This window comes from Phragmites australis, chromosome 4, assembly GCF_958298935.1.
Source record: "Phragmites australis chromosome 4, lpPhrAust1.1, whole genome shotgun sequence".
Classification (NCBI taxonomy): domain Eukaryota; kingdom Viridiplantae; phylum Streptophyta; class Magnoliopsida; order Poales; family Poaceae; genus Phragmites; species Phragmites australis.
In genome coordinates, this window is record NC_084924.1 from 17,599,039 (window position 1) to 17,626,352 (window position 27,314).

Sequence of the window (27,314 nt, forward strand, 5' to 3'; positions counted from 1 at the left end):
TTGCTACTGCCCGTGGGAGCAGATGAAGCCGAAGCCGATGCGGAAGTGCCCATGAAACTAGCCGTCATTGCCGTATTAGTGCTTGGGGATGAGAGCACGCATGATGAAGGATGCGACCCACCTTGCACAGCTGGGGCATTTGGAGCCGACAAGAGCTAGTGTTGCTCGTAAGCACGAGCCAACATGTTTGCATCGTCTAGGGTTGCCAATCGGTGCAGCGCCACATCTGTTTTGAGAGGATTGATGAGGCCAATGATGAAGATCTGTACTTGTTGTCGCTTGGTTAGCTCCGCGTTGCGGTAGGCAAGGGTGGAGAGTTTGGCGATCTCCTCTAGCGGGTTGTCCGTCATCGGTGGGTCGAATTAAGTGTGGACAAGTGTGAAGCGCTGCCAGGAAGGAGTCCTGGAGTTGAGTTTGAGCCTGTAATACCATCTCTGAGTCGTGCCCATCATATGCAGAGATGCGTATCATACCTTGCGATCCTCAGGTGTATGCTGACCATGGAAGAACTGGTCGCAACGATTAAGCTACGGTAGGGGATCTTCTTTTCCGTCGAACATGGGGAAGTTGAGCTTGTGGTAGCGTGGGTGGAAGTGAGTGTTGCTGTTGTTATCATGGAGGATTGGTTAGGAAGAACGTGTGCTGCTAAATGATGGCTGGGCTAAGGATTTGCCTGTGTCTCCAAATTTGCCCAGGGAGCCAGCTTCCTCATCATGCGAGTCCCTGGCATCATTCTATGGCGTGTGGCTATTCTCTAGGCAGGCAATGGCGAGGTTCAACACCTAGACCTATCCAGCGCCATCGGACAACAAGGCTTTGAGGCTGGTGACCTTGTCTGACAGATCCTTGAGGGTTTGCGCCAGTGGCATGAATGTCTCTAGAGTGGCGAACTGGTTGGACAGCTCTGCCATGCAAGTTGTGAGGTCATTGATGGCTTTGGTGAGAGCCTCCATAGAATCAGAACCAAAGCTCTCTAATACCAAGTTGTCACAGGCGAGTGGTATGTTAGAGGGAGAGGGGTGGCGAAGTGCATAGTTGTGGAAGGTAACCGGCCTCTGACCTAGACCTCATCGGTGCACCGGTGGTGCCATGATCGGCGACTGTGCCCACGAGGCAAATTGAAACTAAGAACAAACCAACTGGACTAATCTTTTTCCTTGCCTTTATTGAATGACGCTGGTTCCCTTATATAGGGAGGATTCTTGCTAACTAACTCATAATTGAATCTTGAAGCTAACAACCTGATAACGATGCTAACAAATCTAAAGCTAACAACCAAATCTTGATACTAACTAATGTGGCAAGCTTTTTGGATGATCTTCATTCCTCCTGCTGTGTTTGTGGGCTTGATGCACTGGCCGTAGTGAATGCCCCACATGACAGGTAACTGCACCAGATGATCTGATGGTTAAAATGTCAATACTCAATAGACATTATCTTATTTCGATATTTTTCAGAATATATTACTTGGAACTTGAAATATGGGTAGAGTTAGGAGAAATTTAGGAACGTACAAGCATCATATATAACAATTCTGGACTATATCATTCCACAACCTTACATAGATCGATCAAGCCATTTATTTACTTGAAAAAATAGTTCTCAGAATACACAGGGGACATCATCATATGTCAAAACCCCACACTTACATGCAGCGGATGGAACAACACCAAGGCTGCGATTCAGACCAAACACACTACGAAGCAAGTAGGGGATTCACCACATGACCAACAAACAGCACCACACCAATCATGTCTTCTTGAATCAGGTATAGGAAAGGGTGATCTGCAATGAAAGGTGATGTACTGCCTCCTATCTAGCTGTAGTCGATAGGGAGTCTTTTCCTTGTCATTCAAGTAGATAGATCTGTCCTGGATACTAGTCTTCTCGAGTTGGTTAAGCAATCGAGGACTTTCTAGTATACACCTTCTAGGTTCTAGGTGTATTAGGTACCACGAATTCGGTTCCATAATATCTGGAGTTGTTAAGTATGCACACAACATACCCTGTCCGTATACAGTATACTCTTTATGCGTATATACTCATATTTAGATATTCGATAATAGCCCCCTAACTCTACTCAGCAGGGAGGATTTCTACAAGAACCTACTCGATTACCGCCAAGTTCAACCCTAGTAAAGTAAGGTAGATCGAATTCGCAATCAAAATAATTGAATAAGAAGATGCTCTGTTCTGAGTATCGAGTGGAAACACTTTTGGGTTGAGCGTCCTGTTGTTGTCTGCACTCGAGACTCGATGAGGGCCAGTAATAATGACTTCTCGACATCTGTCTCTGAGTAGAGTAAAAAAACTTTCAATTTTGGAAATAACGGGTATATGAGCATTTAATGCTTGCAGAATGCATACGGGCATGCAAAGATTCGCACGATGCCATCATCCCGCTTTTGACGCTGATCGAAGTGCCATAGCGGCAAGAGTGGTTACCAAAGAAATGTTAAGCGTGAGCTATTTAACTGTACAAACCTGAACTGTTGCAATCCTTTCTTACCCTCGCTGCTAGTCTTCTCATACAAACTTCCATTTCTCTCAGCCCAAACATACGCTTTTGCCGGAAAACTTAGGTTCATGGATTCCAGTTCCCCTGCGCAGACCTCCGCTTCCTCCTCTCCAGAGAGAGACTTCGGCGTGAAGGCCACTAACATCGCCCCTGAGTATCTGGATGAGATGAAGCTCCTGACTAAATCTTGGGAAATCTCAATGATGCAAGAGTAAAGGTTGAAGGAACTCGAAGCAGAAGGAATAGTGCCTTGTCAAGATTAATCAGGTGGCATGTAGCCAATGATTTCATCAGTTGAAGGTTGAGTCCTTTGAAAGTGCGAACTCTCTTTGCCTAGGAATATTTTGGAGATAAAGACAGCTTCAGGGATGCGACCAGAAGTAAGAGCACATGGCACTATGTTGCATTTATTGTCGTAGTTGAATTCTTTTGAGTAACTTTACCTTGTTTTTTTTCCAGCTTTGTCTCTTCAGGATACTATGATTTGATTGAACAAACTCTTCTTCCACGAAGCCCAAGAATGCTCTATTCAACCTTACTCTCAATCAAATTAATCATCGACTGAAGGTGGGGATTCTTGGGTAAGAAAGTAGTGCTAATTGTTACTTAATCTTCCCGAATCATTTTTCTAATAACAGGCTCCAGTTCTTCATCAAGAACACATCTTTACGACTGAGGTCCATGAGCTTGATGGACTCTTCCTCCTCTGGCGCTGGCGATAATAGGAAAATGCCAGTCGATGAAGGGGCCAAGGGGTCTCTTCGATCAAAATGATCATCCTCATCATTTGATCTGCTACATGATCCAGAACCCCTCAAGCGCTCTCAAAGAAGAAGCCAGTTGGTACCAATATCGAGTTTTTACACATTTATGTATTTTCTGTTCTAGTTATCGCGTACTCACTTGCTGACGCCCGATTGGGATGAGTGGTCCTTTGATAGGGAAGATTTGAAACTCCCTCTCAATCACCTCTTCACGCAACTGACACGCTTGATGACTTGATAAATGAGGTAACTCTTAGCGAGTCATCTCCCTTACATTGGCCATTCTTCTGAGCATTGGTTTGATAAGTCCAGAATGATGATGAATTATTATAGGCTGATTTCTTGCAGGCATTGGTGGCTTTGGTTTCGTTCGATCCCCTGATCATCTTTCTTGCGCAACCGAACCCTACCGCTGGTACGACGAGAAAGATAGTAATCAAGAGACAGAAATTAAAAGTCAAGGCACTCATCCCAGTTGCCAAAAGGTTTGATTTGAGTATTTGTATTAATATGCATCATTCTATCGCGTTCCTGATCCCATTCCTTGCAGCTTGTCGATTCTGGAGAAGTCCAAAGAACAAATTGGAAGTGGTTTGGTCATCCAACCGAACACATCTTCCACCGCTGCTCTGCCACCACCTTCTCAAGTGGAACAACCTTTTGCAGACGTTCCTACACCAAGATCAAAGCTTAACGAACCTGAAGCTCCTGCAAGCCTTCTTGTTGTCGAACTCTGCGCAACAATGAAATCTCATATCAAGGCTATCTATGATCAGGCAGCAGCGGTCGAATCCCAGCTTCTGTCAATTGACCCCATGAGCTATCAGAAGGCTCTCGTAGAGAAGGATTGCAAGCTAGCTACTTGACAGAGGACAATTGAAGGTTAGTTAATTCCTTGATCACTAATATGTGATTCGTACGTTGGGCAACTGATGATAACTTTTATCATCTCTAGATCTTGAGTCCTCCATGGAGAGAAAAGTAACCCTTCTCAATGATACGATGAAAATCCTCGATGGGAAGGACAAGTATTAGGAGAGGCTCAAAGATGCTTCAGATAAGGCAAAAGCTGATCGAGACGTAGTGATTGAGACTTTGAAGAAAATAGAGGCTGATTGAGATGCGATGGTCGAGCTTGAAAGATGGCAGAGACTAATCAAGACGCCATGATCGGTGGTTGGGATATTGTTGAGGGAGTAGACCTTCAACCGCATGACCCAGTTGGTTTCCATCAGTACCAAAATGATGCTTAGTCTCCTCAAGAGTTATGACCCAAATCTTAACACCTCAGCGGTGACGGCGGGTTTCAGATGATCTACAGAGGAGGCAGCACAAATTATAGAAAGCGTCAAACCTCTGATCCCTACCTTCGTTGATTCATTAGGGCTCAACCTGTCTGACTATGAAAGCGAGGGTAGCCCTTCCATCTAATGGTTCGTAGTCCCCGACTCGGAACATTTAGAACTAGATCCATAATTTAGGGATGTTTATGAACACTACTATTATTTTGCTTGTCCAATATGCTACTGCTTACTATTTTCTTATCGATGAAATAAAGTTAGCATTAGTAGATGTAAAATTGACTAGTAAATGTTATGATCATCCTCATATTCAATTGACCTATCAAATATATGTTGCTATCTGAAAACTCAACTAGACAGATTGTTAGATGTATGGCTCTCGAGTTACTACTCCAAGTAACCACAAGAGTAAGGAAAAGACTTAGTGTAAAACTAAAAATAGAAAATAATGATGACCTTTTGCAAACTTTCACTCACTTGCGTGCTTGACCAGTGTACATACACGAACTCGACAAAAAGCACACATGGGATCGACTAGAACTTCAGAACCTTTTTTAGTTGTTAGACTGAGTTGTTTGACAATCTCTTGTTCCATTATGCTTTATTAGGTGTAGTTGTACGTCATCAACCCGACATATGCCTCTACTGGCTCTTATCCAAGGCAGTCGATGCAAAGCTAGATAAACTTTTGCAAAAGACATATACAAAATTTACAAAAAGTGTGTATTATTATGTAGCCCCCGACTCTAAGGTCGAGAGGAAGATTCATCGATGCAAGAGTATAAAGGAACATACTTGTCTTGTTGAAAGTGTATGGTGTTGTAGCCCTCGACTATCTACTCGATAACTGGATCGAGTAAAGAGTAAAGTTGTAGAATCAAAGTATGCAATGTAGCTCCCGACTCTTTATTTGATGTGATAATCAAGGCAGAGAGTAGAACATATGCACTAAAATATACTTGATGTGGCCCCTATCACTTCGCTCCATGACTGAATTCAAGTAGAAAGTGGAGCATAGGCACTGACATTATACAATGTAGCTTCTGGCTCTCAGGTTGGTATGGTAGTCAAAAGATAGAAAGTGAAGCAAGAAACTCCGAAAATATATGATGTAGCCCCCAACTCTCCACTCGATAGCTGGATCGAGTGGAGAGTAGAGCATAAGCATTGACTTTCGTTTCTCAACCATGTACTCGATGACTCCAACCCCTCGAGCGGGTGGTTGAGATTGTGTTATGGTCATCAGGTGTATTTGAATAGCCGGGTAGGTGAGCATTAAAAACTCACTTCTGCTCATGCTCGTTTTCACCGTAGCCTTTGATTTGACGTGCAATAATGACATCGCACCCCTCTTTGCAGAGTCATACCATCTTGGTTCGCCTCAACTTCCACCGTTCGCACAGTGCGACCGAGGCGATCTTGAAAATGTGATCATTTCGGACCTTGATGGCTCCATTTTACACAGTGCGACTTGTTCCTGTAGCTATAAATAGAGAGGACCCAAGGCTGTTCGTTTCTCATCCCCTCTCCTTCCTTCTCCTCTACTCGTTATTCCAAAGAACTCATAAAGCCTGAAGCCATGGCCTCCACTCCACCATCGTCCCATGAGCCAAGCCTAAAGAATGAAGAAGTAGGGTTCCTCTCTCTCAAGCCCCTCTCCATGGTCCCTCCTGGAGTCATCATTGTTTCCTCTGATGGCGAGGAACCAAATGAGAGCAAGAGGAATGAAGAAGATGAAGGAGATGAAGATGGTGGTGATCTTAACAAGATCATCGATCAGGTCACCGACGAGGTCTTCGGCGATGAAGCCCCTAGTGGTGAAGAGAGCGCGGTCGTCTTCTCTGTCGACAATCACCGAATCAGCTCCATGTTCCATGGAGGGTCCCTCGGTACCGTCAGCGTTGGTCAGCATCCCCATCACAAGCAGAGTCTTTGTCTTGGCCACTTTCCCTGGCCCTTACATTGGCCGGCGTCTAGTTCCTGGCATAATCAGTTACCGTCCAAGGGAGGAGTATAAAAGATCCCTTGACTCGTTCAAAAGGGAGTAGGACCTGCACTGTTTGCAAGAGCAAGGTGAATACTTTTTGTGAACTTTTCCCTAGCCACGCAAGTTAGATGGACAAGAAAAAGTCTGTAATCAAGTAGTTAATCGAACCAAATATAACCGACTTACCTATAATTTACCTTTTTATGAGTGAAACTTTCGGAGTTGGTCGATATTTCATGAGTGCTCAAGTATCTCATCGTTCGCAGTAAATAGCTGCACTGATCCAGGATGGGTAACTTCGACCACCATATAGGGTCCTTCCCACTTAAGTGATAACTTATGGTTCTTAGCTTGTTTCTGCAACTTTCATCGAACCCGGTCCCTAGCAGTGAGTTTCCTGGACTGAATCTTTTGACTATGATACATACGCAATGTTTGTTGATACTTAGCTGCTCGAATAGATGCTCGATCGCGATACTCCTCGAGTAAATTGATGACGTCCGCTTGTAACTAATCTTGCCCCTCCTTTGTGTAACTTTTCACTCGCGATGATCCGAACTGTAACTTAGTTGGGAGCATTGCTTCTGCTCCATAAACTAAGAAGAACGGAGTTTCACTGGTGGCCCTATTAGTCGAAGTTCTAACAATCCATAGTACTAAAGTAAGTTCTTTCACCCAAAGTTTCAAGTAAGCCTTTAGCCCGTCGAAGACCCAAGTTTTGATGCCCTGCAAGATTATACCATTAGCACATTCAACTTGACCATTACTTTGTAGGTGAGGTACTGAGGCAAAACAGGTGTTGATGCCAAATTCTTCATAGAACATGGTGAAGGTCCCACTTCTAAACTGGCTACCATTATCCGTAATTATCCGATATGGAATACCAAATTGAGTAATTATACTCCTCATGGACTTTTAAGCTGTTTCTGCAGTTATCTGTCCCACGGGTTTGGCCTCGATCCACTTAGTGAACATGTCAATAGCCACGAATAGAATCTTATAACCACCTTGTGCCCTTGGGAATGGTCTCATGATATCCAAGCCCCAGACGGAGAAAGATCAAGAAAGAGGAATATTTGCAGAGTTTAGGCTGCTCGAGTGGTCTGCCTTCTGAAAAATTGCAGCTCTCGCACTTTTTGACCAGGAAGCATCCTGGAGGGTAATCGGCCAATAGAATCCTTGGCGAAAAGCTTTTCCGACCAAGGTGCCATAAGATGCATGATTACCCCATATGTATCCATGGATATCAAGCAATATTTTATTGCCCTCTTCCTGTGTGCTGCACTTCATCAAGATTTCGTTACTCCCCTTTCGGTAGAGCTTTCCATTTACCAAAGCGTAGAGCTTGGACTTACGAGTAATTTTCTCTGTAGACGCATCATCATCAGGGATGTCTCTACCTTCAAGATAGGCTTAGTACAGAGTCATCCAAGTCATTTCGCGTTTGAGTAGTGCATCATCTGTGCCTGCGGGTTCTACCTCGCTGACTTGACCAGACTGCTGGTTGAGATGGGCAGCATCCATTCATCGAATTGTCGGGACAGATGGTTTGAGGAGTTTCTCAATGAAGACTCCTATGGGTACAGAAGCTCGGGAATAAGCGAGTCTAGCAAGTTCATCCGCACCAGAGTTGTCACTCCTCCTGATGTGCGTCACTTCTAACCCTTCGAACTTCCACAACTCGTTCATGTAAGCAGCCATATTGTCGTCCGAGCACTGGTACTCCTTTTGTACTTGGTTTATAACTAGCTGTGAGTCCCTTTTCATGAGAAGTCACCTGATTCCAAGTGATTCAGTTATGAGGAGCCCGTTTACTAGTCCCTCGTATTCCACCACATTGTTGAAGCTTTAAAATCAAATAGACCAATGTACCTGAGATTCATCGCCTGTTGGAGATTTAAGTACAATGTCAGCCCCTGAGCCTTGAAGCGTGAGCGATCCATCGAAGAAGAGTGTCCAATGGTCTTCGATGACACTTGGCCTTGTTTCTTCAATGCCTGTCCATTCGGTGATGAATTCCTCTAGTACTCCCAACTTCACACTTGTGCGTGGCACATATCTGATGTCGAACTCATTGAGCTCGATCGCCCACTGTGCGATTCATCCAGTAGCCTCCCTATTGCGTATGACATCCTTCGGTGAATACGTCGTCAGGACAGTGATCTTATGTGCTTGAAAATAGTGTCGTAGCTTCTGAGAAAACATCAAGATTGCATATAGCAAATTCTGCACTTATGGGTATCATAGCTTAGCGTTGTGTCGGACTTCGCTGACATACTAAATAGGTTTCTGGACTTTGGCCTTTCTCTCAGGGCTTTTCTGCTCGACCACCATGATCGTGCTTACAACTGGGCTAGTTGCAATGTAAAAACAGAGCTCTTCTTTTTTTTTTAGGTGGTGTAAGAATTAGTGGAGATGATAAATACCTTTTTAAATCCTAAAAAGCTCACTTGGCTTCTTCCGTCCACTCGAATCAGTCGTGTTTTTTCAGCAGCTTAAAGAAAGGTATCCCTCGCTCGCCCATCCTAGAAATAAATCGACTAAGGGATGCAATGCATCATGTTAATTTTTGAACTTCTTTCATTGTTCAAGGCGACCACATCTGGTCAAGAGCTTCGATTTTGCTAGGATTGGCCTCAATGCCTCGACATGACACCAGGAACCCGAGAAGCTTACCGGACGAAATGACGAACATGCATTTGTTGGGATTAAGCATTATACGATACTTCCTGAGACTGTCGAATGTTTCCCTGAGATTGACAATCAATGCATCTTCGGTTCTGGACTTGACTAAATGCCATCAACATATGCTTCTACATTGCGCCCAATTTGGGGTTGTAAACAATTTTGAATACACCATTGATAAGTAGCACTAATATTTTTTAAGCCAAAAAGCATCTTTACATAGCAAAATACCCCAAAAGGAGTGGTAAAAACAGTTTTCTCCTCATTCTCTATTCCCATGCTAATTTGGTGATACCCCGAATAGGCACCTAGAAAACATAGCAATGTACAACCTTCCATGGAATCGATGATCTGGTGGATGCGAGGAAGAGTGATAGGGTCCTTGGGATAGGGTTTGTTGAGTTCAAAGAAGTCAACGCACTTCTCCATCTGCCATTGGCTTTTTTGACGAGGACGGGATTCGCCACCCATGTAGGATGACGAACCTCTCGAATAAAGTCCGCCTTTAGGAGTTTGCCAACCCGCCTCCTGGATGGCTTGCTTCCTGTCCTCCATAAATCTTCACTGTTTCTACACCACAGGTTTGGAGTCAGGCTTAACAGCTAGTCAATGCTCAATCACCTCCCTAGGGACTCTGGGCATATCAGATGGATGCCACGCAAACACATCTTGGTTTGCCCGGAGGAAAGTGATGAGCTCGAGTTCCTAATAGGGTTGAGGTTGGCTCCAACCTTAATCATCTTGGCTGGTTCAGACAAGTCAAGGGGTATTGCCTTAACAACACCATCACCCCTTTTGTTGTCGACGTTGTCACTGGTCTCACCCTTGGCACCATCATTAGACTTGGAAGTATCAGCAAGGCTTACAAGCCTTTTGTCCTTAATCTCAACGGTGGTGGCTTGATGTTTCTTGCGCTTGGAATCCATGCCCTTAGAAGTGGTTGCTGCTCGACTAAGGTGTTCGGCCATGTCTAGACTCTGCTTGTCACATTTGACTGCTATATGTCTAGTTATGATCCCTTTGGGGCCTGGGATCTTGAGTGTGTGGTACGCATAGTGCACCACTGTCATAAACTTACCTAGTATTGGGTGTCCTAGGATCACATTATATGTCATCTTGAAGTTCACAACATTGAAGGTAAGCCTCTCTATACGAAAGTTGTCGGGCGTGCCAAATGTAACTAGCAACTCGACCTGTCCCAGGGGCATGGTCGATGAGTTGGGGGTTATGCCATGGAAAGGCTCCACTCCCACCTTAAGCTCCGACCTCTGAACCCCCATCTTGTCTAGGGTCTTGGCGAAAATGAGGTTAAGAGAACTACCCCCGTCGACCAAGGTTCAGTGTAACGAAAATGACCCTATTAGGCCATGATTGTGATTATGGTGATTAATGAAAACATAGTTATTGGGACAAATATGTTTGTCAAGAATATATGTTAGTAGGTCTCATGGATGCAATACATCAAGAAGCAACCGCAGTCAGAACAAAGTTTGATTGAATTGGAGAAGTCCTAGGAAGATTTGCCCCACTAGAAGGTCCGGTGCAGAGGAGTTTGCACTCATCCGAGCATTGTGTTTAGAGGTTGAAGGCCTCTTCAGATAGTTTAGTGAATAGGATATGAGACCACTGGAGTGTTTCTGACAAAGGGGGAGAAGGCTGAGGACCTCAATGGATAGTCTGGCAATGATGGGTATAAAGCACCGAAGTAATTTTTTGCAGAGGCGATTCCAAGTGCTGCAGAATGAAGATCAACTCATAGGATAGTTCGATGATCACAGATATAGTTGCACCAGAGCATTTCTAGGGAAAAGAAGAGAAGGTTTAACTCACCAGATGGTCTGCTATGAATGGAATAAACATTGGGTGAATGCACCAGAGTATTTTACATAGAGAGGCTGCAAAAGCTCAGATGGCTCAAAATAACTCACCGGAAGGTCCAGTGATGGATTTGAAGGTACACTGAAGTGCCCGGTATTCACAGAGACATTGACTGGAGTTCCAACGGCTAGTTTCTAAGATTGTACTCACCGAATGATCCAGTGTTAGTACTACTGTTCTCACCGGATCATCCGGTCTTCATAGCTTTTTTGAGCCGTTGCAAAAATGGTTAGTTGGCGGGTTTAAGGCTACAAATACCCCTCCACTTAGTCATTTGAAGGTGTGGTATGATGCTGGAGTCCAGGGAATCTCATAGACACTTGAGAAGACATCTAAGCCACCAAAGTGCTTAAAGTGATCATCCAAGGAAATTTAGCACACCATTAAAGAGTGATTATTGCTATTAGGCCTAGAGAAAAGTGTTGCTAGTTGCTACAACCTAGAGAGTAGATCAAGAAGTGATCCAACCTTGTAACAAGAGGTATGCTATCACCTTGGAGTCTTGGTGACTTACCGGCAAGCTTGTTGACCCTCCGACTTGGTGTGAAGTAGTGGAAAGACACATGTACGGGGACACAAGGACCTTTGCTTTGGTGGCTCAAGGTTCAAAGTGATCACGGCGGCAAGTGACCAGAAGAGAGGCTAGTTGTGAGACCTTGCCTTGGTGGCTTGGTGGCTCATCCAGCTTGAGACCTTGCCTTGGTGGCTTGGTGGCTCAAGAGTTATGACCAGGTGCCGACCGGGAGCATATCTATGGTGGAGCTCCAACATGGACTAGGGGTGGTATTCATACCATCGATACCACGGGATAAAAATCCCTTGTGCTGAGTTTGTCTCTCTATCTTATTTACATTTCTGCATTTACATACTTGCAATTTACCTTGCTAGAGTAGGTTGCAATCCTCTTGAGTGGTAGAGTAGACACACTAGATAAACTTAGAGCACATTTAGATAGAAATTGAGATAGGTTTATCTTCTAAAGTTTTTAGAGCCATTAGTTTCTAAGTGTCCTAATTCACCCCCCTCTTAGGATGTCACCGTTTCTCACATTCGAGAAACTTTGATATTGAGGATAGTCGGCTGGAATTGTAGCCGGATGATCAACTTGATTGAAAGTGATCATAACCTCTAACCACTTGAGGTATCCAGTAGGCCCAGTTAGAGCCAAATTGACCTCTCGTTCGACTGCTTTGTACTGCCTCTTAGATTCATACATGGCGGATCCTCCAAAAATGTGTGTTAGACTTTGGTCGGCCTCATGGAATTTGGGCTCGTCACCGTCAACATTCAGCTTGGCCTGTTTGTTGTTATGCTCAGCAACAACGGACTTGAGCTTTTCATCAATCTTCTTTTTGATTACATGGCATTCATCAAAGTCGTGTTGGTTGGTCCAATGAACGGGACACCACTTCCTCCCACCTTGACTCAGGCCTTTGTTCTCCCCAGTGTTGTGCGACTTACTCCTGTCCACCACGGCTATGGTCGTATATGGACCCTTGCGCTTGTCGCCAGGTTTGTTCTTCTTCCCCCCGTTCTTCAAGGACTTTGACTTAAGCTTGCCAGATTGAGGGTTCTTGGCGTGTACCTAGGCTTCCGCTTGCTTTGCACACTTGTCGGCTAACTCAAAGAGCTCTTTAACCCTGTGGATCTTCTGAGTAGCTATCTTCCCAAGCAGATCTGTGTGCCAGAAGCCTCGCTTGAAGGCGATGATGACTGACTCATCGCATATATCCAAGATCGTATTACGCCTGTCGCTAAACCGACAAATGAAATATCAAAGTGACTCGTCCTCACCCTAGTTTAGTTGATGGAGATTGTTCTCAATTACTGGGCACTCGAATGTGCCTTGAAAGTTGGCTATGAACTGAGGCTTCAACTCGGTCCACGATCGAATCGAGTTAGGAGGTAGGTTCAACAACCAAGACCTGGCAGGTCCATCGAGTGCAGTCAACAGGTAATTGGCCATTACCTTGTTGTCGCCATCAATTGCTCAAATAACCGTGGTGTAGATCTATAACCACTCGTTGGGGTTGACCTTCCCATCATACTTCTGGATCGGGCCTGCCTTGAACTTCTTGGGCCACCGTATCAACCGAAGCTCATGTACAAAAGCTTCGCTGCCTCCATCGAATTCTTCAGGATGAGGTGGGGGAGGACTATCATGCCTGTTCCTTCGAGCAGGGGAATTACGTCGACCATCTCATCCTGGAGATCTGTGGTTATAATAACAGCAGTCGTCCTCTTAGTGTTCCTCACAGCGGTTGCCTATCACTGTACGTACTTTGTGCCGATCATGAGAGATGTAGTTTCTCAGGTATTCCTGGTTCTTTCCCCTATGAATAGGGTAGTTACAGCCTGGCTCATAGGACTGCGCTTGACCCTGACCGCCCAAGCTTCCCATCTGGGATCCCTCGACTTGGGGATGCTTGCATTCGTGGCGCCTTGCTGACTGGGGTGCCTAGAGTTGCTAGGATTATTTGCTCGAGTGGCTTAGATCTGGGTCGCATCGAGTAGGATCCTGATCTAACTAACTGTAGGGGTTAAGGGATTAGTTGGATCCAACTCTGGAATGGATCTTAGAATCAGATAGGCTCCCTAGATATTAGCATCTGGAGTGCTGAAAAAATCGATGCTTGAGCCATAGTCGGTGGAGGTGTAGGCACCAGAAGTCGTCGTTGAAGACCAGGAGGTACCTGACCTTCCGTGGTCCGTCGATGGAGAGTTGTGTTAGGGACACGTAATGCTCCAACTACATATGTCTCTGGTGGTATTTCAACAGCAATGCCAGAACTGTGAGTGGAGATCATCGCTGCTATATCCTCGGGTATCTCCATGCCATTATTCACCATGGCGTTTGGATCTATCGCCATTGGGTCAATAGGTGAGATATCATGTCCCCTGGCCATGAACATGAATTGATCTGTTCGGCTGCTCTAGCTGGCGGCAGAGTCATCATTGCCACCCTCGTCGCTATTAGTGTCCATGCACTAGAGAACATTAGGCTCTTTGGGATTCCACTCGAGATGCCCCACCTCGTGGTATGTGTCTAATTTCCTAGACTTGTTAATACCGGTGCAGATCAGCTCACCTCGATGGTCCCAACGAAAGATCATAGTTCCGAATGCGACCTTCGATCTGGCTAGGGGCGATTTGAGGGTGACCGCTATTTACCCGAAGTGGTCGTAGAAGCCGACATCGGAGAATCTGGTGTCGATGTGTACTCAAGACATAGTTGATCCTGAAAAGTAGAAGCCCCTACCTGGCGCGCCAACTGTCAAAGGTTTGTTCTTGACAATGTGTCCTGAAATACAGGGTTACCTTCGTGGTTCAAAGATCAAGCATGAAATAAGGCACATGCGATGTATACAGGTTTCGGCCTCTGGTTGGAGTAAGACACAACGTCTTGTGTGGATGGTTGTATGTATGTATTCACTCAAGTATAGACAATGTGGATAGCTTATTACAAGGAGTAGATCCGATCTAATCCAACCTAAAGCTAAAGTCACCGGCTTCCTCCTACGCCAAGGTCCTGATGCTTGTTTCCAATAGTCAAGAGAAAAAAAGATAGCCCCCTGGGGGGTCTGGGTCCCCACCTTATATAAAGGTGATGTACAGCCTTCTATCCAGTCGTAGTCGATATGGAGTCTTTTCCTTGTCGTTCAAGTAGATAGATCTATCCTAGATACTAGTCTTCTCGAGTTGGTTAAGCAATTGAGGCCTTCCTAGTATACACCTTCTGGGTTTCGGGCATATCATGTATCGCGGATATGGTTCCATAATATTTGGAGTTGTTAAGTATGCACACAACATACCCCATTCGTATATGGTATACTGCTTATGTGTATATACCCCATATTTAGATATTCGACAGTTATTATCAGAATATATGGGCTTAGCCCATTATATTTGTATAACTCCAAATAAATCTCAAAGGTCTGACCATATGAGGGAGGTGTGTTTCTTTAGTCCCACCTTGGTAGTGGATGTGGATGGAGACCAACTTAAAAGGGTTTCTCTCCTCCACCCACTTAGCACGTGTAGATGAGAGGACTAGAACACACGCACATGGTCGCTTGCCTCGCTTCACCTGGCTGTGGCCGGGGTGGAGGGCGTGGGCGCACGGCACCTGCGTGAATGGTCCGCCGAAATCAGGTCTAGTTGCTTGCGCAGGTTTGGCTTCCTTTTGCAGTTTTATTCCTTTTTGTTGTATGGGCAAACAGATAAATATATGGAAATCATGTCGGTCAAGGCTTCGATCGTGGTGGCGTAACCGACTCCGATCATGGTGCATCTCAACCGCACGACTCTCCCTCTACATATATCTGCTAGCCATCGCACAAAGGTTAGACATGAGTTTCATATTCGCAATTAGGATTTTGCCAATTTTTCTCTACTGTGCCGTCGCGCGTAGGCTACTCCATCTCACTGCACCAGCGTGCACCAACAAATAGGAGAGTAGGTCTTCGGAACCTGTCGCTCTTGGGATCCTGCACGGAGAGAGGGTGAATAAGGTATTTTGGGAAGCGCTTGTCGCGATTGCTCACGATCTGCTTCCTCTACATCATCGTGTGCTACTTCATCTACATTACCACTGTCGTCGTCGTCTGCTACACCAAGATCAACTTCGACTATTTCATCTTCATCATTGCCTACTGCATCGACATCACAGGGGCTTCTGCATCTCACGTCGCCATAGGGTACATACACTGCAATCCTACTCGAGTGTTTAATCGAGTGAACTAGTCGATATACTACTCAAGTGTTTTAGTCGATACATTTCTCGAGTGAGTTATTCAAGATCCTTCTCGAGTATCTAATGGAGGCTGATTGGGGTTGGTTGAATTCTAGTCAATTCCACTGGAATCTTTTTGGGGCTCATCCGAGCTAGTCGATAATTGATTATCTGCATCTATTCTTGTTCATGTTATATCAGAATTGAATTAAATTAAATCCAAAAGTGGTATTATTTCCAAGAATCCAAAAAACCTTAGTGTAGGCACTTTGATTTAACGATGGCTAGTTTTGCCGATGCACTGAGGCCGGACAAGTTTACCGATGTGCATTTTAAGAGATGGTAGGTCAAAGTCACTCTGTGGCTTATGGCAATGAAGTTGCATCTGGCAGGCCTGAAGGAACTCTTTCCTACACACTCTTTGTAGAATGTGTTCTTAGCGCTCTTGTCGATCGTCCTATGATGTATACATGCACATAAAGGACGCAAAAGAGTTGTGGGACGCACCAAATGCAAAATTTGGTGCATCAGATGCAGGCAATAAACTATATATCATGGAGCAATATCATGATAACAATATGGTTGATAATCGAATGGTAGTCATGCAGGCTCATGAGATTCAGTGCATTGTAAAAGAACTCAAGCTCCTAAAGTGTACCTTACCCAACAAGTTTGTGGTTGAGGGCATCATTGCCAAATTGCCTCCCTCGTGGAGGGATTTTGCCACTGCTCTAAAACACAAGAGGCAAGAGATTTATGTTGATAGTCTGGTCATGTCTCTTGATGTTGAGGAGAAAGCTCGAGCTAAGGATGTACATAACAAAGGAGGCGATGGATAGTCTAATGCAAATGTGGTGCAACAATCCTCTAATGGCAAGTACAAAGGGAAAAATAACAAGGCCAAATAAACCACCAACTTCAAAAAGAAGAAGATGAACAAAGATGATACACCTTGCTTCGTGTGAGGCAAGGTTGGCCATTGGGCCAAAGATTGCCGATACCACAAAGGAAGAAAGATTAATCAAGGGAAGAACACTGAAGATGGAACTAATGGGTATGATAATCTATCTATTATTCTTTTAGTGAAGCAGTCTACCAGTTGGTAGATTGATATTGAGGCTAATTACAAATGTGTGATGATAGTTCAATGTTCTCTTCTTATCAGGCTGCTCGGGATTCTTCCGTCTTAATGGGGAATGAGTCTCATGCTTCTGTTCATGGTGTTAGTATGGTAGATCAGAAGTTTACTTCGGGAAAGATCGTGCAGCTGGGGAACATGCAACATGTCCCTTCAATAAACAAGAATCTAGTTAGCGGTCTCCTTCTCTATAGAGATGGGTTTAAGGTGGTACTCGAGTCTAATAAAGTAGTTATGTCTAAACATGGATATTTTATTGGTAAAGGCTATGAGTGCATAGGCTTGTTCTGCTTTTCTCTTTCTGATTTCTACAATAAATATGCGAACCATATTTGTGGAAATATTAATGGAGATGAGGCTAGTGTTTGACACTCATGGTTATGTCACATAAAATTTGGTTGTATGACTTGGCTCTAAGTTGTGTGCAATCTAAGCAACCTCGTAAGCCTCACAAGGTAGTCGAGGAGAGAAATTTGGCAACATTAGAACTCGTAAATTCAGATCTTTGAGAGATGAATAGTGTTTCGACAAAGGGTGAAAAAATATATTTCATTACCTTAGTTGATGATGTATCTAGATTTTGTTATGTATATTTATTGAAATCAAAAGATGAGGCTGGATACTACTTTAAAATCTATAAGGCAGAAGTTGAAAATCAATTGGAAGGAAAAATCAAAAGACTTAGGTCGGATTATGGTGGAGAGTACTTCTGTATGATTTTGACTTATTTTGTAAGGAACATGGAATTATTCATGAGAGAATGCCTCTCTATTTGGCCCAATCAAACGGGGTAGCCGAGAGGAAGAACCACACCCATACTGACTTGGTTAATACCATGTTAGACACTGTGGGTTTATCTAAGGCATGGTGGAGGAGGTCTCGTTGACCTCGTGTCATGTTCTAAATAGAGTTCCTACTAAGAATAAGGAGGAAACCCCATATGAAGAATGGGAAGGGAGAAAACCATCACTTTCTTATTTGCGTACTTAGGGATTCTTAGCGAAAATTAATGTACCAATAACTAAAAAGCGTAAGTTGAGACCTAAAATAGTGGATTGTGTCTTTATAGGATATGCTCATCGAAACATTGCCTATAGTCGATACAATTATGAAATCTAGAGATGCCACTTTCTTTGAGAGCATATTTCCTATGAAGGATATACATAACACTTCTAGTCAAACCTCTGATATAATTCATGAACCTATCACACCACTCGAGTATTCTAAACAACCACTAGAGCAAGTTCCTGAGGAGGATGATAGTGAAGCTCCGAGAAGGAGTAAAAGACAAAGGACAATAAAATCTTTTGGTGATGATTTCACTGTGTACCTTGTGAATGACATTCCTAAGTTGATTTCAGAAGTATACGCATCTCTAGATACAGACTACTAGAAGGAGGTTGTTTGTAGCAAGATGGATCCCATTCTCGCCAATGGGACTTGGGAAGTCACATATCGACCTTATGGGTGTAAACCTGTAGGTTGTAAGTGGATGTTCAAGAAGAAGATTAGGCCTGATGGTACTATCGAAAAATATACGACTCGGTTTGTGGCCAAGGGTTATACTCAAAAAGAAGGAAAAGATTTCTTTGATATTACTTACCTGTCGCTAGACTGACCATAATAAGAATACTACTCTCCTTGATCACCTCACATGGTCTTTTCGTTCATCAGATGGAAATTAAGGTAGCTTTCCTTAATGGAGAGTTGGATGAGAAAATATATATGGATCAGTTTGATGGGTTTGTAGTAGAAGGTCAGAAGGACAAGGTATGTAAGTTGCTGAAATCTTTGTATGGCCTCAAACAACCTCCTAAGCAATGCATGAGAAGTTCGATATAACGTTAACATCTGCAGGCTTTGTTGTTAATGAAGCTGATAGATGTGTGTATTATCGTCATGGTGAGGGTGAGGGAGATATTATGCGCCTGTATGTTGATGACATCTTGATTTTTAGGACAAATCTTGATGTGATTAATGAGATTAAATCATATCTGTCTAGAAATTTTGATATGAAAGATCTGAAAGAGGCTGATGTGATCTTAAACATTAAGTTGATCAGAAGTGAGAATGGTATATTACACTTTTGCAATCTCATTATGTGGAAAAGATCTTGAGTCGCTTATGCTACATGGAAAGCAAGATTGCTCCAACACCTTATGATCCTAGTTTAATACTTTGAAAGAATAAAAGAATTGCTAGGGATCAACTAAAATACTCCCAGATAATCGGATCACTCATGCCTAGCTAGTGCTACAAGGTCTGACATCTCATTTGCTGTGAACAAATTGAGCCGGTTTACTACTAACTCAGGCGATGATCATTGGCATGTGCTTGATTGAGTCATGTGCTACTTACTCGGTACTATGAATTTTGGACTTCACTATACTGGGTACCCATATGTATTGGAGGGTTATAGTGATTCAAATTGGATATCTGATATTGATAAGATCAAGGCCGCAAATGGATATGTATTCACTAGTAAGGTACCCGTGCGTTGCTACGGTATAAATATTTTCGAACGTGTGTTTTATTATTTCGATACCATGAAAGAAAAGAAGAATAATGTGATTAAAATAGTATATCATTCATAGATTACATAGGCATTGAAACAAATAAATTGTTTTGTGTCGAACATGATATGTATTTACGAGGTGAGGACTTCTTTGTAGACAATATTTTTGGTTAGTGTGCAGGCTGAATCTACACTAGCATCATTTTCTGATGCAGCAAGTATTTTGATATTTCTCCTAGCAGTTGCTCGTGACAGGGCGACATAGAGCTGACCATGAGAGAATACTGGATTAGGTAGATAGATTCCAACATGAGGGATCGTTTGTCCTTGTGCTTTATTGATCGTCATTGCGAAGCTCACTCTGATAGAAAATTGATTCCTCTTAAACTTAAATGGGAACATTTCATCATCAGATGGGCACAAAGGTATCCTTGGTAGGAATACTCTTTTTCCAGCATGTTGACCTAGCACAATTTTTGCATCGATAGTGTTCCTTTGAAATGCTTGGACTATCAACCTTGTCCCATTACACAAACCATTAGCTGGATCTAGATTTCTGAGCAAAATCACAGGGCAATTGACCTTTAGCTTGAGGATATGCGGTGGTAGTCCATTTGGGGTTAGAGAATTTAAGAACTCGGGAGGGTAGTAGTTGTTAGGATCATCAACTGCAAGGTCATAGCTGTGATAGACCATCTCATCACCAGGAAAGCGTTCGATAAGCCTCATGTTTATGTCATCGACGTTCTCATTTCTTGTTGTCAAAATAGCGCGAGATGTGATGTAGTCTGAATTGGACATGTGTGTTGCTAACATAGGAAAGACTGTATCAATAAGATTATCAATGTCAGATTCTGCACCAGTGTAAGGCACACATATCTCGTTGGGTACCTTTGCATTGTCATCTTTCATGGTTTCTTCAGTGCCATTCCCGATACGCAGTAGGTAGTTAGAAAACCATGGATCTGATTGAGCCCTCATATTACGAACAAGCCTCAGCTTTTGCATGTTTTCCCATAGGTAAGATCTGCGTAATGTTGCATTTATTATTTGTGCTCTTGTCCCCTTTCGCACAACTGGAAGGACCTGCCTGAAGTCTCCTCCAAAAACTATCGTCTTTCCTCCAAATGGTAGATCGGGCTTTTCCATGATGTCTCTCAGGCTCTTATCAAGTGCCTCAATTGCTTGCCTTTTTGTCATAGAGACTTCATTCCATAATATAAGTGAAGCCATTCAAAGAAGTTTCGCGGTCTCACTCTGCTTCGTAAAGTTACAAACTCCTCCTTCTTGTATGCTAAGTGATATCTTAAATCTTGAGTGTGCAGTCCTGCCACCAGGCAAGATGGAGGCAGCAACACCAGACGTCGCGGTAGCAACAGCTATCTTTCCCTCACTACGGACTTTCGCTAGCAAAGCTTTGTATAGGAATGTCTTTCCGGTCCCTCCAGGACCATCAACAAAGAAAGCAGTTCCATTACCGCTGTCAACATATGATAATATTTTGTCATAAGCATACCGTTGTTCACGATTGAGAGATGACACGACCGAGGCAAATTCATGGTCTACCTCTATATATCTCTCTTCGAATATTTCCCTTACCTCTCCAGACATGGTGTCATGCTCCTCTTCGATCTCAGGAAGAGGGAATGATGATATGTCCTTACCCATTGACTGTAGCATATTTCTAATATCCAACATAACCATTTGTTCAACTACATGTGAGTTCATTTGGTCTCGTCTGAAGTCTTCGGACATTGCCTCTAGGTGCTTGTTCCATATCCCACGGACATTGTTGGGTTCACAGAAAACCAATATTGTGGCAAACAGCCTTCGGAGAGATGATGGCATATGGAATATTTCAGCCTCTGTTAAGCAATCATCGATGTTATTGTCTGACTCAATAAGACCTCTTTTCTCGGCAGCTTCACGAAAGGTAGGGTAGACAACACCATCAAATGTCCTTAGATTTTCATATGAAGTAGCACCTGCCACATGGTTTAGTAGTACCCTTAGATAGTATCTTTCTCCTTCTGCAGGATGCGCTGAGATGATCCTTCCAACCTGTGTGCGTTGTTTTCTCTTCTTCCATTTCTTTAATGTAGGGTTCCAAACTGCATTTTCTGGGAATTCCCTATATAGTATGCTCCGTGCCCACGGGAACTCACAATTCGCCTTAAAATACCCAGTTAACATGGTCTCAGAGGCACCTTGTTGGTCCAAAACCTGACGTACATCCGCGTTATCCCTGTAGGACACGAGATGCATGCCAGGGAGATGAAGTTGCAGCTGGAGCACTAGGGGGGAGATCCCACTAAGATCGAAGGCAAAGATTCTCCACAGTGCCTCCTGTGGGGCTACCCATCTAGCTTCCCTGTAATCATCGATCTCATTAATCTCATGATCGCCGTCGGCATCACTGATAGAAACAGATGCCCTGTCATGACCCTTGTAGATGTATTTGTAAAGGTACTTGACAGCCTTAATGCTTGAGCAAACCTCGGCGTTGATGTGGCAGTCATACCTCCTTAGTAGCTTAGGATTATAAGGCACAACCCATCTGTTGTCCAAGACATGCCCTCTTACTTGTACCTTCTGCCCATCATCCCGTCTTCTGTAGATGGGGTAAGAGTCCTTGCCTTGGAGAGTTGTTTCAGTAAACTGGCATGGATAATAGCTCTTGCATGTGCGATTTTGATTCTTCATACATACATTACCAGGATTTAACGAACCACAGGGACCATGCATCATGTGTTTGACAACCATTTCATGAAGCTCAGGATACCTTTCCTTGGTTGGAAGCTCTGCGGAAATGACAGTGTTGTACTGTTCTGGACATGTAAGCTTATAGCCTGACTTCATGATAAGGAGGAAGTGTACATGCGGTAGACCCCTTTTCTGGAACTCGATGACATGGACATGCGCCGCAACAACACCAAGGGTGTGATTATGGAAGAGCTGAAACTTGAGATAATCTAATTTAGCTTTAAATACTCGCACAACAAGATCAGGACGGTCTTGTGGTGTCTGGCCAGGTTCAAGCTCCCTAAGTATTTCTTACCAGTTAGGGTTTCAAGTCATGGTGAGGAAGATGTCTGGTTTACCATACTTTTGCACCAAGGCCATAGCATCCATGTATCGTCGTCTCATATCCCTCGGGCCACCAATAAATGACGCTGGAAGGACCCATCTTTTGCCCATAGCACTTGCTCGATTCTCCCCTGCAGATACACTATCCACTAAGCCCTGGTAAAGATCTGTACGTATTCTTGATTGGTTGTGCAGAATATAGTTCAGACGCGATGTTTCAAGCTTTATATAGGTATCAACTGCAAATTGCTGGAATAGGCGCTTCCCATGCAAGATGGTGTTGAACATTCCACGGCGCATCTGGAACTTGTAGCAATAATATTCGCGCATCGTGACGCACAACGTGCTATTAGTGTCTATCAAGAAAAGAGTATACATGATCAGTTAATTAGTAGAAGATTGATAAGTACCATGAGAAAATGGATGTAATGCAACTATATATCACTTAACTAACCTGGGTTGTCGGGATTTACGGACTGAGACCTTCGTATCTGTCTAATATCAACACCTTGTTTTGGTATCTCTGGATGCCAACCAAGCTCCCCACTCGGGAAAAGGAGAGGATATGACAAAGGGTCATAGCACCCATGATGAGGTCTGATTGAATAATATGTGTCATTATTAGCAAAGAGAGTTATGCTGCGATCAAAATGTTTGTGCAACTCGCTTCCCTCGACCCACACAGTAGCCACCTCTGATGTTAATGGCATGTTATATACTCTCTGGTCTAGTTTGTATTCAATGTTTAGCACAATACGATATTCGTCCATATCTTCAACTTGTCCTAGGCTCCTGAATGTTTCAGAGTAAGGGTTGTCTCTTAGGATGCCCACCAAACTTCTAATGACACTCCTATCTCTTGCTCTATATGTTTCATCTCGGGCGCGTCGAAAACGATGTGATAAGGAAGGATCGTCATCATAGAAGTATAGTTGCAAATGGCTCGGGTCATCATCTCGTTGTCCGAATGAGTGTATATTGTGGTACATTTGTCCATGAGCTTTAAATGTGTACACTCCATCTCTTGCATTTGCGAGTTCCTTGTCATAATCACAATAGAGTGTGGTGAATAAGAAATGACCATTGAAAAATCTAATGCTGTCCCGAAAATGTTGTGATTCAGGATCCCCACTTGTGTACAGCAGTTGAAGCTCTTCTGGTGGTTCTGGCATCTCCAGTTTGACTTTCCCATCCTTGCAACAAAATCCCAATGACTCATATTCGAACCTTCTAGCACCACAATGGTGACAGTTTGGCTGAGGTTTCAACATATGAGTGCTATCTGGTAGGTTCTGATAGATAGCTTCTGTTGTATCAATATTGTTGGAGCTAACCACAGAGCCATTTGTTGCATCGGTAATATTTGTACCCATGACACAATTTGCACGGGGAATGCTTCGTCTTGCCATGTTTCGTTGGTTCTGTTTATCTCGCCTTGCATGCCTCTGCTCAGGCGTCATATTTGCATAACGTTGCCTAGCACAAGCCCGTCTGCTTGCAACTTGCTCGGGCGTCATGCTTGCACGGCGTGCTCTATCACGTTGTCGCCTTGCTTCTGCACGGTCCACTGTCCTCCCATGAGTGTTTGTTTGTTCTGACTGTGTCTGTCGTTGCCGCTCCAGTGTAGCAATGGCTGGATTTGCCATAAAATTAAGGTTATATTTCCCGCATATTCAAAGGCATATTTAAGCTAGTAGCATTACTACAATTCATACTAAGCTTTTACCATTAGAGCCTTCGCCTCGTAATAGCCCTTCTGATGTGAGGGTACTTTGGGTTGGAATTAAAAACGAGGATGGTAGTCAATGTGTCCCATCTTCATCGTTTGATGAACCATCACATGAAGCATATGATGATTCTTGAATAGAAATTCTAGAAGAGCTATATGGCATATAGTTGTTGCGAGACCTCTTTCTTGTGCGGTGTCCATCTATAACTATATATAAAAAAAATTAAAATGAGAGTAGCACATATGTTTTTATTATATTAGTTTAACGTTGTAGCATGGGCTATATAGCTAACATTACAATTAGTCGTGTTAAAATGCATACCTTCTTTTCCTTTTCTTCTTGATTGGTTTTGGTCTTCCGCCATTTTGACAATTTGTTGGTAATGTGATATATATACCCTAAAATATGAATTTGTTATTTGACAATTTAATAGTTCAGAAAATATTTCAGAAACGTATCTTACAGTGCTAGATTCATTAGGTTATAAACGGAAAATATTAAATTACATACTTCTGTTTTTTTCACATAGTTCTGCTTAATTGTTTATTTAGGTATGGCATATTAAAGAGTAAGTTATGCATTGAGAATCTACAAATACTTTGGACCATCTCAACATACTTTGAACCATCTCAAAGCACTTTTTAATTTCAATCCCAAATATACATCCATTGAAAAGTAGTCTAGAAATAAGATATATTACAGACATATAAAAACACCATAATTACAAGACATAATTACAAACTATAGGATATATTATTAGACATAAAAACACCATAATGAGAAAGGTAGTAGGATATATTACAGACATAAAAACACCATAATGAGAAAGGTAGCTGCCAGTATCCATTGGTATAATTACTTAAACAACACAAAAATCACAATAAAACTAAAAACTTGATAACCGATAGACACATTAACATGTGTGAATAATATCTAGCTATAGTAGTCTTCTAAAAACTATTAGTACTTGTAGCCATCACACTCAAACCACGGTTGCTAGGTACGCCCATCTATTCTCAAGAAATCTGTTAACAAAACGGAGATCCATAGATCCTGTGATCACCGATCCGCGCACGTCTGCATGTCCGAATAGGATTGTTTCAATTAATATTTAACAAAACAGTATTATTTCTTAATTTCTTAGTGAGAATATTTGTGCATGTATTGACTTTTCTTGATGGTGTTAGAAATAATCACTCTGCAGTGCACGTGTAGCGCAATGACTTGGGTTGAATTTAAAAGTTGTATGTTCTGAAGTCTCCAAGCACCCTGATTTCAAAATTTGTTGTTAATGAAGTAACTTAACAAGTATAATGGTTAAGTATGCCTTGATTAATAAGAAACCAATTACCGTGTCTCCTGTTATTTTGAAGCATAGTTAACAAGACTATGTCATTGTTAGCATTAGCCAATGACCAGCTACGCGCATGTCGGGTCAAATGGTGGGACCAAACCCCAACAACAATCAAGTTGCACCTTTAAACATAGAAAACTTTTAGTTATTTTTCTGCATATTGTGTTATAGCATTTTTTATCCTGATGCACCTTTTTGTACTAACAAAATTATTAACATAACTCAAAGGTACCTTGTGTCCATGAGTGTGACCTCTCTATAGAGGCTACAACCAATGTGCTCAATTGCTGCCCAATGCACAACTACTCCAGCTATATCTGCACCATTATTCTTGGTCAGGTTTTTTTTTGTGTAAATTCATTTTTTCTTTACTTTTTTTATAAGTCTAAATTGGAAAGCTTGAAACTTACCTACAAAAGTCTTATTAGGACGGCGATACACCTCAGGGAATGACATAAGGTGCTTTGGGTAGAGCGGAAACTGAATAGGCATGGTATACGGCTCAACCCTAGTGCGATTGTTCAAGACACACTCATATCGATGTCCAATATTTCGAAATTGCAACGCCTCCTCCCAGTTAGGATCGAATCTTACTTCATGTAAGGTATAAACACATCCTTCAGCATGTAAAGCATTGAATCTTTCAACGTTGTTGTTCGATGCAATTGCTTCCATTTTGGACCCCTTTAAAATTTAATAACAACCAATGTTATGTAGTGATGAAAATTTCTTATTACACTATTGTTATTCTCTATATGAATCAATTAATACAACTGAATTACACAGGTATCCATGAGGTTATTCTCTATATGAATCAATTAATACAAGTGAATTACACAGGTATCCATGAGGATAAAGTGTTGGCTATCACGATAACGAGGCTGGATAGGGAACTTGACATCTATCATAACAACGACACTCCATGATGTCTCCAAGTCTAAAATATCAATGTCATCGAATAATTTGAATCTGTATCATAAAAATATATTTTAGCTTTATTTCTTAACAAATCATTTTAGTTTAACAAATCATTTTAGCTTTTATTTCTTAACAACTCACCTAGGAACCACTGGGCGATGGGAAAAATCTGCGTAAGTTCTCTTTCGGGTAACATTTTTTGGCACCATTGAGCTAGCAGCACAAGTTGATAGCTTCGAAAAGTGAAAAATTGTTAAAATATATATAATTGGTTGGAAGCAAAGTCTTGACGTCTCTTGAAAAACCAACTGACACACATTGTACATATGTTTTTCAATTTTTGATGCCTATCTTTTGAACTGCTCATATAAATTTTTTTTAACTATTTATATAGAAAAGTTGCTGATTGTTTTAGTATAGCAAAATTGATTGAACTGCTCATATAAAAAATTGCAAGTACTTCTCAACCACTTTGTTTAAGTTAGTTAATTTTAAAATTCTTTTATGATGTGGATACTATCTCCAAAGTTTAATTTATATTCAGTACTATTTGCAAAAAATATGTTTTTGAACTTAGAAAATAGCTTTGTACTCAAAAAATTGCTACACGAATTATTCGGTACTATTATTGTATAGCAATTCCAAGCATAACAAGGAAGAATAGCAAAGATGTTAACCTAATTATAAGCAATTCTAAAACATGTTAA

The 27,314-nt window shown here is 42.4% G+C and overlaps 3 protein-coding genes and 1 long non-coding RNA gene across 4 annotated transcripts; all 4 read right to left on the reverse strand.

Annotated features, from left to right (window-relative positions):
* Positions 1-9,816: 9,816 nt before the first annotated feature.
* Positions 9,817-10,535, reverse strand: LOC133914644 (uncharacterized). The gene is made up of 2 exons (XM_062357705.1): positions 9,987-10,535; positions 9,817-9,825 (listed from the first exon to the last, which is right to left on the reverse strand). The coding sequence occupies exons 1-2, from the start codon at positions 10,533-10,535 to the stop codon at positions 9,817-9,819; spliced, it is 558 nt and encodes a 185-aa protein (XP_062213689.1).
* Positions 10,536-19,650: 9,115 nt separating this feature from the next.
* LOC133914645 (uncharacterized) lies at positions 19,651-20,718 on the reverse strand. The gene has a single exon (XM_062357706.1). It carries the CDS (start codon positions 20,716-20,718, stop codon positions 19,651-19,653), a length of 1,068 nt encoding a protein of 355 aa, XP_062213690.1.
* Positions 20,719-20,751: 33 nt separating this feature from the next.
* LOC133914647 (uncharacterized) lies at positions 20,752-24,014 on the reverse strand. Its single transcript, XM_062357707.1, has 3 exons — positions 23,060-24,014; positions 22,747-22,961; positions 20,752-22,215 (listed from the first exon to the last, which is right to left on the reverse strand). The coding sequence occupies exons 1-3, from the start codon at positions 24,012-24,014 to the stop codon at positions 20,752-20,754; spliced, it is 2,634 nt and encodes an 877-aa protein (XP_062213691.1).
* Positions 24,015-25,295: 1,281 nt separating this feature from the next.
* Positions 25,296-26,299, reverse strand: LOC133914249 (uncharacterized). The gene is made up of 4 exons (XR_009909207.1): positions 26,100-26,299; positions 25,922-26,006; positions 25,533-25,811; positions 25,296-25,412 (listed from the first exon to the last, which is right to left on the reverse strand). It is a non-coding gene; the product is annotated as an uncharacterized LOC133914249 (long non-coding RNA).
* Positions 26,300-27,314: the final 1,015 nt, after the last annotated feature.